The sequence below is a fragment of the Heterodontus francisci genome, chromosome 11 (genome assembly GCF_036365525.1).
Source record: "Heterodontus francisci isolate sHetFra1 chromosome 11, sHetFra1.hap1, whole genome shotgun sequence".
Classification (NCBI taxonomy): domain Eukaryota; kingdom Metazoa; phylum Chordata; class Chondrichthyes; order Heterodontiformes; family Heterodontidae; genus Heterodontus; species Heterodontus francisci.
Window position 1 is genome coordinate 29817172 of NC_090381.1, and position 13760 is coordinate 29830931.

At 45.6% G+C, this 13760-nt stretch overlaps 1 protein-coding gene across 5 annotated transcripts in view; it reads right to left on the reverse strand.

The window, feature by feature from the left end:
• The window catches only part of zgc:103559 (Allantoinase, mitochondrial), a 45812-nt gene that overhangs the window by 1799 nt on the left and 30253 nt on the right, over positions 1 to 13760 (reverse strand). For 3 of the 5 annotated variants that reach the window (XM_068041890.1, XM_068041893.1, XM_068041895.1), the window contains 8 exons: positions 12835 to 12973; positions 11996 to 12142; positions 10576 to 10621; positions 9333 to 9426; positions 4926 to 5112; positions 2012 to 2150; positions 922 to 1094; positions 802 to 834 (listed from right to left, as the gene is read on the reverse strand). In XM_068041890.1, coding sequence (XP_067897991.1) covers positions 802 to 834; positions 922 to 1094; positions 2012 to 2150; positions 4926 to 5112; positions 9333 to 9426; positions 10576 to 10621; positions 11996 to 12142; positions 12835 to 12973 — 958 coding nt within the window. The remainder of the gene's footprint in view (positions 1 to 801; positions 835 to 921; positions 1095 to 2011; positions 2151 to 4925; positions 5113 to 9332; positions 9427 to 10575; positions 10622 to 11995; positions 12143 to 12834; positions 12974 to 13760) is intronic. The other 2 variants (XM_068041892.1, XM_068041891.1) reach the window with 2 other exon arrangements.

Consider the following 13760-nt stretch of genomic DNA (forward strand, 5'->3'; position numbering starts at 1 on the left):
TCACCGCTCCAACGACCCGGGTTCAGTTAAGGGGAGGCGGTGGCGTAATGGTATTGTCACTGGACTAATAACCCAGAGACCCAGGGTATTGCTCTGGGGACATGGGTTCAAATCCCACCACAGCAGAAGGTGGAATTTGAATTCAATTATCAAATCTGGAATTAAAAAGCTAGTCTAATGATGGCCATGAAACCATTGTCGATTGTTGTAAAAACCCATCTGGTTCACTAATGTCCTTTAGGAAAGGAAATCTGCTGTCCTTACCTGGTCTGGCCTACATGTGACTCCAGATCAAAGCAATGTGGTTGACTCTTACATGCCCTCTGAAATGGCCTAGCAAGCCACTCAGTTGTATCTAACCGCTAGCACTGTGGGTGTACCTACCCCACATGGACTGCAGCGGTTCAAGAAGGCAGCTCACTGCCTTCTCAAGGGCAATTAGGGATGGGCAATAAATGCTGTCCCGAATAATTTAAAAAAAAAAGCTCTGGGGACTGCCTGTGCGGAGTTTGCAAGTTCTCCCTGGGACTGCGTGGGTTTCCGCCGGGTGCTCCGATTTCCTCTCACAGCCAAAGACTTGCAGGTTGATGGGTAAATTGGCCAATGTAAATTGCCCCTAGTGTAGGTAGGTAGTAGGAGAATGGTGGGAATGTGGTAGGGAATATGGGATTAATGTAGGATTAGTATAAATGGGTGGTTGTTGGTTGGCACAGACTTGGTGGGCCGAAGGGCCTATTTCAGTGCTGTATCTCTAAATAAATAAGTAATAAATAAATAACCGATTGCGATCAGGACACTTACTTTGTTTTTGTGGTGAATTAAGGTCTCGCTCACCTGCAAACAACAATATTCAATTACCGAGGTTATAGTCAGACATGGAAACATTCTCAAAGTGAAGGTGATAACGTGTTGGTAACCTACCTCAAACTCTTTGTCAGGATCCCATATCACAAGATCAGCATCCTTACCAGCGACGAGAGACCCTTTCCTGTTTTCAATCCCACACAACTTGGCTGTGTTTTTACACATCAGGTTCACTATGTCCTGCAGAGTGAATCCGTACTTTCGTGCAGAGGTCCAGAACAGAGGAAGACCTTTTAAAAGAGAATGACGTTATAGAGGGAGAGTGATAACAGCCAGTGGCTACCTCAATACCTGGATGGTAGGAAATGCCTGCTCTTCAGGCCCTAACTGCCAGCACAATTTCTGCTGTGTGGATGCCTAACAGCTTACCACTGCCAAGGACTGACAGTGAAAAATGGCTCCTGAGCAGAAATGAAGGATAAACTGCCCTCTTACACTTTTTTTAGTCCCAGCTAAGTAGGTTCTACATTAGTTTAACTAAAGAACTGGGATATGGCCATTAAGGTGTATGAACATGGTCTCTGTGGAAAGAGTACATGGCCTTTGTGTCATTGGCATGTGTTTGTATTGACAGTCTGTATGCTAACCGTGCATTCTGTTGGCAGTACATGGTCTTCGTGTTAACAGTACATAGTGTATATGTTAGGAAGAACTTGCGTTGGTAAAGCACCTTTCACATCCCCAGCATGTGCCAAAGTTCTTCACAGCCAATGAATTACTTATAGAGTGTAGTCACTGTTATATTGCCAAGCATGGATACATATACAACAAGATCCCACACACAGCAATGAGCTAAAGGACCAGTTAATCTGTTTTGGTGTTGGTTGAAGGATAGATGTTGGACAGGACACCAGGGAGACGTCCCCAACCCTTCAAATAGTGCCATGAGATCTTTTTCATCTGTTTGGACAGGCAGAGAGAGACTCTATAAAGTCTCAGCGACTTGGCAACGCAGCATTCTCTTTGTGCTAGATTATGTGCTCAAGTCCCTGGAGTGGAGCTTGAACCCACAACTATCTGCCACAGGGGTGAAAGTGCTACCAACTGAGCCAAGCTGACATTGCTCAGTCGCTTTAGTGACAGTACTGTCTATATGCTGAGTGCATGAGTTAACTGTTTGAATTTGGCTGACACAGATCTGACTCACCAAATTGCAGGGATGAAATCCCTCCCCATGCTTTGAGGAAGTCTCCAGATTGTAGCAGTTTGAGGTCTGCAGTGCATGGCGAATGATCTGAAACCACCATGTCTATCTTTCCAGCTTTCAGTGCAGACCACAGCTGTTCCTGTATGGGACAGTTACGAGCATCACAATCAGTTTCTAGGCCAATGTAGACTATGACTATGCATGAGCAACATAATAACTTTATCTAGTGACTTATTCCATCAATAAAACTCAAGGTGGTTGACAATAAATTGTTTTTAGAGTGTAGTGACTACTGTTATGTAGGCAAACAAGACATGAAAAATGAAAAGTTGGTATTTTGGACAGTGCTCTATTGGGCTATTTCTGTTCAGTAATCTTGTTATCATTTGTTTCTCAATAAGCCCTTTCTTTCATCAGTTCCACTGTCCTGACTCTCAGTTCCAGTATCAGTAAACATCATGTGAAGGCAAGCTTGGGTTTTCAAATCCTGCAGATTGTAGGAACTTAAGAAATAAGAGCAGGAGTAGGCCATATGGCCCCTCGAGCTTGCTCCGCCATTGAATAAGATCATGTCTGATCTTCTATCTCAACTCTGTTTTCCCGCCTGATCCATATCCCTTGATTCCCTTGGTGCCTAAAGATCTGTTGATATCAGTCTTGAATATACTCATTGACTGAGCATCTATAGCCCTCTATGGTGGAGAATTCCAAAGATTTGTAACCCTTCGAGTGAAGAAATTTCTCTTCATCTCAATCTGAAATGGCCGACGCCTTATCCTGAAGTCTAGACTTTACAGCCAGGGGAAACAGCCTCTCAACATCTGAGAGGTGGTTTACCAGATGGGAGGACAGGTCTGGGTGGATCCAGTCTTTGCATTTTCACAAATCAGACAAGCTAACACTGAGGGTGAGGACACCCCAACAGGAGCAGTGGCAGACGAGGTAATGAAGGAAGTCAAAGCAAAACATCACAGGCTGTGCCCCGATATTTGAGAAACACGAGAGGCGCTGAGGCTCTGGAAACAGCATAGCAAACAGTGTAACAAGAAATCGAAACCATAATAATAGATTACCATCTGTAATTCAACAAAGTCCATATGGAACGATTTTCCCCTTTGAGTTGTTTTTCATGATGCTTTGCCCCCCTCCCTGAATGTATTTGCATTACATGCTTTCCTGTGTTTAGTTAGTGTGGCTCTCTCATCTCTTGGGTTTTTGCTTTAGCCAGTTTGATCCTTTTCTGTTAATATTTTTGCCAAGGTTGCTTGGGTAACTGAATTCACCACCCAGATTTGGAGCAGGAGGGGGCATGTTCTGAGTCAGCCCAGCTGAGCAGGAGTCGGAGTGGGGGTATCCAGCAGTCGGAAATCATCATCACACCCCGCAATGTCAACCACACTCCCAGCCACCACACCTGGGGCTCGTGAGTGAAGAAAATCAGTGAAGAAATTCAGGCCTTGCCTGAATCAGTCTTTTGTGACCTTTGCTGGAAAAGTGCAGGGCAAGGAGAGAACACTTTAGACTGGGTTGCAATGCTGCCCCAGGTCAAATAGCTGAGTGATGCTGGAAGGATGGCCAGATGTCCAAAGGACTAAAGGGGCATCTAGTGCCTGCAGGACTGCACCTATCCACCCAGGGCAGAAGGTGATACCGCACCCCCCTCCCCCCCCCACCCCACCGACATCAACGTCCAGTGACCTCGCGTCCGAAGCAAGGCAAGGTCACAGAATGGGCCTGTTCAGGAGTTGATGGGGGCGATGGGTGGGAGTTGTAGAAACCTGTCCCTAAAGAACTGGTAGCACCAGGGGGAGGTGGTGGCATAGTGATAATGCCACTGGACTAGTAACCCCGACACCCAGGCTACTGCTCTGGGGACATGGGTTTGAATCCCACCACGGCAGATGGTGAAATTTGAATTCAGTTAATGTGGGAATTAAAAACTAGTCTAATGGTGACCATGAAACCAAAAAAAAGGCATTAGTTAGTTTCCCTGCATGGTGAGGGTGGAGGCATTTGATCAAATTTAGGACTTAGTATGGACTTGAGGCTAAAGAAAATCAGTGCAACTGGTATCTGAGATGGAGGAGGAGGGGGGCCTACCCCTGCAGTACCTGACTGCAGCAACTAGGGGACAACATGGTGCTGGTAACTCCCTCCCCTCAGTACTATCGCTCCCTATTGGTGGGAATCATTGCAGCAGTCCCTATTGGTGGGAATCGGGTATTGCAGCACAGAAGGGCAATGCTTTTGGTCTTGAGAGCTGGGTGTTTTGGTTATGTCCAGTGACAGTAGTAAATATTGCATCTATCCAATCCCCTGAGTAACCTCCCCCCGTTAGCACGCACAGTCCGAAGGAATCATCAATGCCGCATCTTGACAGGCACACGGTTGCATCGATCTGCAGACCACCAGGTCACCAGGTTCATGATATCATCCATCCAAAGGAGATCAAACCCTTCTTGCCCACACCCCACCAATCATTCCCCCTCCATCATCTTCATTCTAAAATTAATTTAAAATTGGACTAATTAATAAGGGCAGCACAGTGGCGCAGTGGTTAGCACTGCAGCCTCACAGCTCCAGCGACCCGGGTTCAATTCCGGGTACTACCTGTGTGGAGTTTGCAACTTCTCCCTGTGTCTGCGTGGGTTTCCTCTGGGTACTCCAGTTTCCTCCCACAGCCAAAAGACTTGCAGGTTGATAGGTAAATTGGCCATTATAAATTGCCCCTAGTATAGGTAGGTGGTAGGGGAATATAGGGACAGGTGCGGATGTGGTAGGAATATGGGATTAGTGTAGGATTAGTATAAATGAGTGGTTAATGGTCGGCACAGACTTGGTGGGCTGAAGGGCCTGTTTCAATGCTGTATATCTAAATCTAAAAAAAAATAAAAATAAAATGCAGAATCCATACCTGATTGTTTCTTGTCCTAATCGGAGGGCAGCACTTATAGTGTGTGGCACCATTTGGTATGTCTTCAGCAGCCAGCGAGAGATAATGGTGAGTGGTCTCAACAGTCAGCGGAGCACCTGCTTTGCGAGCTTCATTTATGATGGGTAGAGCTTCCGCAGTGGAAAGATGGACAATATGGCAGTGTACTCTGGGACAGAGAATAGCAGAAAGCAAGTTTGACTTCTTAAAAACAACTGGACTATCCATCCACTGATGAACCAAATAAGCTCTGTGATCTTTTGGAAACTTGTGATCCAACGCTAACTTCTAGGGCTCTGGGTCATGAGATGCATTGGAACAGAATGGAGGGTGCCTCCCTCTTTCACAGAGAAATGAGCAATGGCAGTGGTTTGGAAAGCTGTGCTCAGCATAGATTCCATTGCAGCCCAGGGATGGTGCAGTCAGGACTGTCTCTCTATTGAAACCCAGTCAGTATGCCAATGAATTGGAGAAGTAGTATTGAGATTCCATAGCTCAGCAAATTTTGGTCCTCTGAGTTTTAACTTTCTGTATAAGATGGATGACCCAGATTCTGCTGCTGTTTGGGAGACTTTCACAGGCAGGAGACATGGAGTGTGAAGTTAACACTCCCTGGACCTTTTTTTGGATTGATGCAGATTGTTAAACTGCAGCTATAACTTGGTCTAAATTTCCCACCAATTGAGAATGAGCTCAACCAGTTGTGGTCTTGGCACAGAAATTGGGGAGAAAGTTTTAGTTCCTTTTAATCCTCCTCCTCCTTAATATGAAAACATACCATACAATATCATCTTGATAAGGACACAACAGCACCCTCCAGTTGCCTTTATACCCTCTACAACTCCCTTTTTGCCACTACCCCCATTCCAGTTTCCTTTATGCCATCTACCTCTTTTCCAGTTACGTTAATACTCACTTTCCCCACTCAAGTTGTCCTTTTTCCATTCGTTGGTGAGATGTGGGTGTCGCTGGTTAGGCCAGCATATATTGTCCTCAAGAAGGTGGTGGTGAGCTGCCGCCTTGAACTGCTTCAATCCATGTGGTATAGATATACCAACTGTGCTGTTAGGAAGGGAGTTCCATGATTTTGACCCAGCGACATGGAAGGAATGGCAATATAGTTCCAAGTTAGAATGGTGTGTGGCTTGGAGGGGAACTTTCAGGTGGTGGTGTTCACATGCATTTGCTGCCCTTGGCCTTCTAGGTGGTAGAGGTAGTGGGTTTGGAAGGTGCTGTCGAAGGATCCTTGCTGAGTTGCTGCAGTGCATCTTGTAGATGGTACACACTGCTGCCACTGTATGTCGGTGGTGGAGGGAGTAAATTTTAAAGGTAGTAGATGAGGTGCCAATCAAGCAGGCTGCTTTGTCCTGGATGGTGTCGAGCTTCTTGAGTGTTGTTGGAGCTGCAACTATTCAGGCAAGTGGAGAGTATTCCATCACACTCCTTACTTGTGCCTTGTGGATGGTGGACAGGCTTTGGGGAGACAGGCGATGTCACACGCTGCAGAATTCCTAGCCTCTGACCTGCTGTTGTAGCCGCAGTATTTATGTGGCTGATCCAGTTCAGTTTCTGGTCAATAGTAACCCCTAGGATGTTATTAGTGGGGGATTCAGTGATGGTAATGCCATTGAATGCCAAGGGTGGATGGTTAGATTCTCTCTTGTTTGAGATGGTCATTGCCTGGCACTTGTGTGGCACAAATCTTCCCTGCTACTTATCTTCCCAAGCCTGGATGTTGTCCAGGTCTTGCTGCATCTGGACACAGACTGCTTCAGTATCTGAGGAGTCGCGAATGGTGCTGAACGTTGTGCAATCATCAGCGAACATCCCCACTTCTGACCTTATGATGGAGACAAGGTTATTGATGAAGCAGCTGAAGATGGTTGGGCCTAGGACACTAACCTGAAGAACTCCTGCAGTGATGTCCTGGGACTGAGATGATTGACCTCCAACAACTGCAACTATCTTTCTCCATGCTAGGTATGACTCCAACCAGCGACAGTTTTCCCCCTGATTCCCATTGACTCCAGTTTTGTTGGGGATCCTTAATGCCATACTCGGGTCAAATGCTGACTTGACGTCTAGGGGAATCACTTTCACCTCACCTCTTGAGTTCAGATCTTTTGTCCATGTTTGGACCAAAGCTGTAATGAGGTCAGGAACTGAGTGGCCCTGGCAGAACCCAAACTGAGCTTCAGTGAGCAGGTTAATGCTGAGCAAGTGCCGCTTGATGGCACTGTTGATGACACCTTCCATCACTTTGCTGATGATCGAGAGTAGACTGATAGGGCGGTAAATGGCCAAGTTGGATTTGTCCTGCTTTTTGTGGACAGGACATATCTGGGCAATTTTCCACACTGCTGGATAGATGCCTGTGTTGTAACTGTACTGGAACAGCTTGGCTAGGGGCGCGGCTGGTTCTGGAGCACAAGTCATCATTATTGTTGCCGGAATGTTGTCAGGACCCATCGTCTTTGCAGTATCCAGTGCCTTCAGTCGTTTCTTGATATCGCGTAGAGTGAATTAGTTTGGTTGAAGTTTGGCATCTGTGATGCTGGGGACTCGGGAGGAGGCCGAGATGGATCATCCACTCAGCACTTCTGGCTGAAGATTTTTGCAAATGCTTCAGCCTTGTCTTTTGCATTGATGTGCTGGGTTCCACTATCGTTGAGGATGGGGATATTTGTGGCGCCTCCTCCTCCTGTTAATTGTTTAATTGTCCATCACCATTCATGACTGGATGTGACAGGACTGCAGAGGTTAGATCTGATCCATTGGTTGTGGCATTGCTTAGCCCTATCTATCGCATGCTGCTTCTGCTGTTTGGTGTGCAAGTAGTCCTGTGTTGTAGCTTCACCAGGCTGACACCTCATTTCTAGGGACGCCTGGTGCTGCTCCTGGCTTGCCCTCTTGCACTCTTCATTGAACCAGGTTGGTCCCCCAGCTTTATGGTAATGGCAGAGTGGGGGAATATGCCAGGCCATGAGGTTACAGATTGTGGTTAAATACAATTCTGCTGCTGCTGATGGCCCACAGTGCCTCATGGATGCTCAGTTTTGAGTTGCTAGATCTGTTCGAAATCTATCCCATTTAGCACGGTAGTAGTACCACACAACATGATGGAGCGTATCCTCAATGTGAAGACGGGACTTCAGCTCCACAAGGACTGTGCGGTGGTCACTCCTACCAATACTGTCATGGACAGACAAGTCTGTGACAGGTAGATGGTGAGGACAAGGTCAAGTAGGTTTTTCCCTCTTGGTTCCCTCACCACCTGCCGCATACCCAGTCTAGCAGCTATGTCCTTTAGGGCTCAGTCAGTAGTGGTGCTACCGAGCCACTCTTGGTGATAGACATTGAAGTGGCCTACCCAGAGTACATTCTGTGCCCTTGCCACCCTCGGTGCTTCTTCCAATTGGTCTTCAACATGGAGAAGCACTGATTTGTCAGTGTTGGTAATCGGCAGGAAGTTCCCTTGCCCATGTTTGACCTGATGCCATGAGACTTCATCGGGTCTGGATTCAATGTTAAGGGCTCCCAGGGCAACTCCCTCCTGACTGTATTCCACTCTGCTGCCACATCTGGTCGGTCTGTCCTGCCAGTGGGACAGGACATACCCAGGAATGATGAAGGTGGTGTCTGGGACATTGGCTGTAAGTTATGATTCCGTGAGTATGACTGTCAGGCTGTTGCTTGTGGGACAGCTCTCCCAATTTTGGCACAAGTCCCCAGATGTTAGTAGGGAGGACTTTGTAGGGTTGACGGGGCTGGGTTTGCTGTTGTCGTTACCAGTGCCTAAGTTAATGCCGGGTCGTCCGTTCCAGTTTCATTCTTTTTCTTAGACTTCATAGCAGTTTGGTACAACTGAGTGGCTTGCTCGGCCATTTCAGAGGGCATTTAAGAGTCAGCCACATTGCTGTGGGTCTGGAGTCACATGTAGGCCAGACCAGATAATGATGGCTGATTTCCTTCCCTAAAGGACATTCGTGAACCAGATGGGTTTTCACAACAATCGACAGTGGTTTCATGGTCATCATTAAACTAGCTTTCTAATTCCAGATTTATTGATTGAATTCAAATTTCACCATCTGTCGTGGTGGGATTCGAACCCATGTCCCCAGAGCATTAGCCCGGTCGTCTGGTTTACTAGTCCAGTGACCATACCACTACGCCGCCGCCTCCCCGCATTATTCACTCATTTGCTGTTGAAAAAATTATTTAATGCAAACACCAGAAAAAATTTATTGGTCAGAAAACACTATGCCCCTAAGAGCATCCTGAACACTAGGTTTAATGCTATGTGTATGTTAATGAGTATTTTAGAGGGTCATCTTTCAGGGCAGCCTATGCTGTGATTGGGCTTTCTGTGCAGTTGAATTAATTCCTTACCTGTATTGGAGACAAAGTTTAATAACTGTTCGAATGGCTTCCACCTCCATCTCATCTGGTCGGGTTGCCAGGAATGTTGTGTAATCACAGGGGTCTAGGAACCGAGGGACAGAGTCACGTGACACAATGAAAGAGAGAGACAGAAATACAGGGAGACAGACACAGATACATATACAGTGAGGCAGCAACATAGGGAGAGTGGCAGTAATATAAGGAAGGAGAGAGAGACAGTGACATCGGGAAAGGGACAGTGACATGGGGAAAGAAAAAAACAGGCACAAGAAGGGAGATAGAAGCAGATCATGGAGTGAGCCAGAGACATGGGAGAGAAAATGGCAAAGGCATGGAGGGAGTCAGAGGCAGAGAAGCAAAGAGAACTGAGACATGGAGAAAAAGGCACTGACAGAGAGGTAGTGACTAACAAGGACTTTGCAGTGGTAGAAGCAGAAACAGGGAGAGGGAAACTGGCATCAGACATTAACAACACACTCAGTTTATGAAAGGCTTAAATCAGGAATTAATACTTATCACCTGAGTAATTTTCCAATTTATAATGAAATATTTCATGGTAAAAATGTTTGATGGATCATGGGAGTGTCAGTAGGATACAGCTATGCATGATTGGATGATTGCAAAAACAGGATGAGTATTCTTGAAGTTTCTAAGCTTTGCCTTTCCCAAAGTCCCTGACGTAATTACTCCTCTCACTCAGCAACCTTTAGGTATTTAGGCTAAGTCTGTGATAGTGAAGGTTGTATATGTCTCTTGATCATGAACACGGTACATGGTTGGTAACTGTAAAAGTTGTACACGGCCCGCGTTGGTGTGTATTTGTACATGGCCCATGTTGGGTGAGGGGTAAACGTTGGGCAGGACACGGATAGAACTCCCCTGCTCTTATTAAAATAGTCCACTTCAGAGGACAGACAGGGTCTCTCCCAACATCTTATCTGAAATTGGGACTTCTGGCAGGGTTGCACTTCCTCAGTACAGTACTAAATTGTCAGCCTTGATTGTGTATTCCAGTCTCGATTTGAAGTTGAAATCACAACCATCTGACTCGGGTGAAGGTTGCTCCCACTCGGCCATGCTGGCATCTACAGATATTATTCTCACAGGTAACTGAGTGGAGATATCCCTCTTAAAATAGTACAAGTTCAAAACGGACCACTATTGGAATCTAATATTTACATGGTATAGTTACATGATTATTCTCCATTGCTCCTTCATCTCTTATACTTACTGTTTAGTAGAGGGGTCACATGCTCCAGCTCTGTCTCTGCATGGAACTGATGAAGCAATACATATTAAGTTAGCTATTACATGTTTATCATGATGAGCAATGTCACCACTTGGAATACTTTCCAGTTTGTTGTCCCCAGTGTTGGTCCAGTCAGGTACAACGCAGATTATAAACAGAGTAAAGCTCCCTCTACACTGCCCATCAAACACTTCCAGGGCCGATACAGCAAAAAAATTTTTTAAATGGGTTGGATACAGAGTAAAACTCCCTCTACACAGTCCCATCAAACACTCCCAGATCTGGTACAGCACTGGTGTAATATCGTTGCGAGATTGTCTAATGAGCATGCCCCCTCTAGAATACCCAGGTTTAAATTTAGGAGCTGAATCTCATTTTGCATTGAATAAAGTGCTGGTTATTTCCTATAATCAGGGGCAATAAAGTACAGGGGTGTGTCTGGGCTTTACCACCAGTTGGAAGTGTTTCTTACAAATAATCACTTTGAAGCACAGTGACTAGTTAGGTAGGCAAATCTGGCAGTCAGTTTAAGCATTGTATTTTTCCAAAAACAGCACTAGTTAATCGGCTCTTGATGATGTTGGTTGAGAGAAGAAAGTTGACCAGGGCAAGCATTGGAATAGGCAGGCAAACCCAGCCTTAATAGCTCATCCAAAGGACAGAGCCTCAGCACTCAGTACTGCATTGGAATGCAAGTCTAGGTCATATGTTCAAACTCCTGGAGCTCCAGCCACAAGCTTCTGACCCAGAGGTATGAGTGCTGTCTGAAACAAGCTCAGATCAGGCTCGGAGAGTACAAGCTGGGAGCTTTTACTGGTCACACTTCTGTGCCCTAAAGTCTGTGATGTTCTAGTGAGTGAGCAGAAATTACAGGCTGGTGGAAGCACAAGCAAAAAATCCTGGCTACTGTATTCAACCAACAGTACTGAGAATGTAACCCAAAGCTTGGTGGACCTCTGAATTCACAGAAGGTCTAGCTCTGTATTTCAGCACTGGGTATGTCTATCCAGAGAGCTCATTGCATGTAGGACTGAGCTTCAGCACTGCCTCATTCTGTCCAAGGGATTCCTGTGTGTAGATCTTTACTTCACATTGGGTTTGTCTATTCAGAGGATCCCCAGTATATTGGACTCTGCGCTTCAGTCCTGTGCTTGTCTGTCTGGAAAGCTCGCTCTGTGTAGACCCTGTACCTTTAGTACAAGATTTGTCTATTTCTGAAGTCTCTTTGCTCTGTGTATTTTTGCAATTAGTTCCAAATCAGCCCAATCCACAGTGTTGTCACAAACAGAACACTTGAACCTTGACCTTTATTGTTGAGTTGAGATAGGGTTGTGTGTATATTTAACTTTTATGATAGAATGAGAGAGATGTAGACAGAATGAGATAGAGATTGCGTATTTACCAGTAACACCCGGCCTGTACCCTGCAGTTGAGCCAGGGCTGACCGCAGATCTACTTCAGTAACATGAGGGAATTCATTCACTCCACTGTGAATGAGGAAGCACTTGAACCCCGGGACTCCAGCCTCAATCATGGGGCGCAGTGCAGACTAGGAATAAAGCAGAGAGGTTAACACTGTACAGCAGTATCTTCTCCAGTTATCAAGCTGCTGTCAGGCTTGGCCATCAGTTTAAACTTTACTTTTGAATAATTCCTGTTTCGTCTTTCAGCATTAAAACATCAGTCTGCTTTTGGACCAGAGACCCTGGGAAATTCTTGAAATATGAATTGGACACTAAGGCCCTGAAACCATGAGATTTAAACCCACTATCCCTCATACGCAGTCCCTCTTCCCCCTCACCCTCAACCCCTGCTCAGAGTCACACTCAACAGGACTGCTGATCAGTGAAATGAGCACAGAGATTAGTGTGTCCACTTTTGAACAGCTGGAAGATTGGGAATGATGCACATCTGGTGTGCTGTGCTCCACATTGGTGTGTGAGATCTGCAAATCTGTTGTGAGATCCTCACAGTGGCAGAAATGTCTTGCAATTTTGGTGCTTGGAAATTTATCTTTCCCACTTTATTTCTGTGCTCCATGACATGCTTAGTTACTGAGCTTCTCAACGCACTCATTGGCAGAAAATTGAAACATTACAATTCAAGCCAGGATCTGCCCTGCTCTGACCCTATGCTATACCTCGTCACACCCCATAGACAGCCCAAACTAGTCAATTTGATAATCTGTTTATTTATTTAGTTAGTTAATAGTGAAGGATTAATTATTTTTTAAAGGTTCACCTGGTTGCCTGGAACAACACCTCCCCAGAATGCAGTATCAACGAAACACTTGCCTCTGGCGGCATGCAGTTTAGTTTGGAAATTTTCTACTGTAGTTGTTGGTGGATTGCTGTTCCTGGCCGTAACATGAAAACAGAGTCTGGGCATTACAAATGTCAGTTACTCATTATACAGTCACAGCTCAATGGAAAGACAGGGACTGGGTGTTACATATCAGTTTACATTGGGTATGTAGTGCAGTGGTTATGTTACTGGTTTAGTAATCTCGAGGCTGAGACTGATAATCCAAGACATGAGTTTAAGTCCCACCATTGGCAATTTGTAAATTTATATTTAGCTTAAAAAGGAAAAAATTAAATACAATCTGCAAGAAAAAGCTTTTATTAGTAATCGTGACTATGAAGTTATTGGGTTGTCATTAAAAACTCAGCTGGTTCATTAATACCCTTTAGGGAAGGAAACCTCCTGTCCTTACCTGGTCTGGCCTATATGTAACTCCAGACTTGCAATAATGCTCTTAATTGCTTTCTGAAATGGCGGAGAAATCCACTTGATTATATCAAACTGCTACAAAGAAGTGCAATAAGAATAAAACCGCACAGACCACTGCACTTTGACCTTGGCATCAGATTTGGATATTACAGAAGCATATCCACCCAGTCAACCCTGCAAATTCCTTCCCACTCGTATCTGGGGACATGTGCCAAACTGCGTGACATAGTCATACAGAGTTATGCCTTACAGTCAATGTCCCAGAGTGCTCCATTGCCACGTCCCTCGGTAAGTCCTGTCCTACTGGTAGGATGGACCCACCAGAGGTGGCGGCACAGTTGTCAGGAGGGTTGGCCCTGGGAGTGCTCAACATTGACTCCGGACTCCATGAAGTCTCATAGCATAAGGTTAAGCGTGGGTAAAGAAACCTCCTG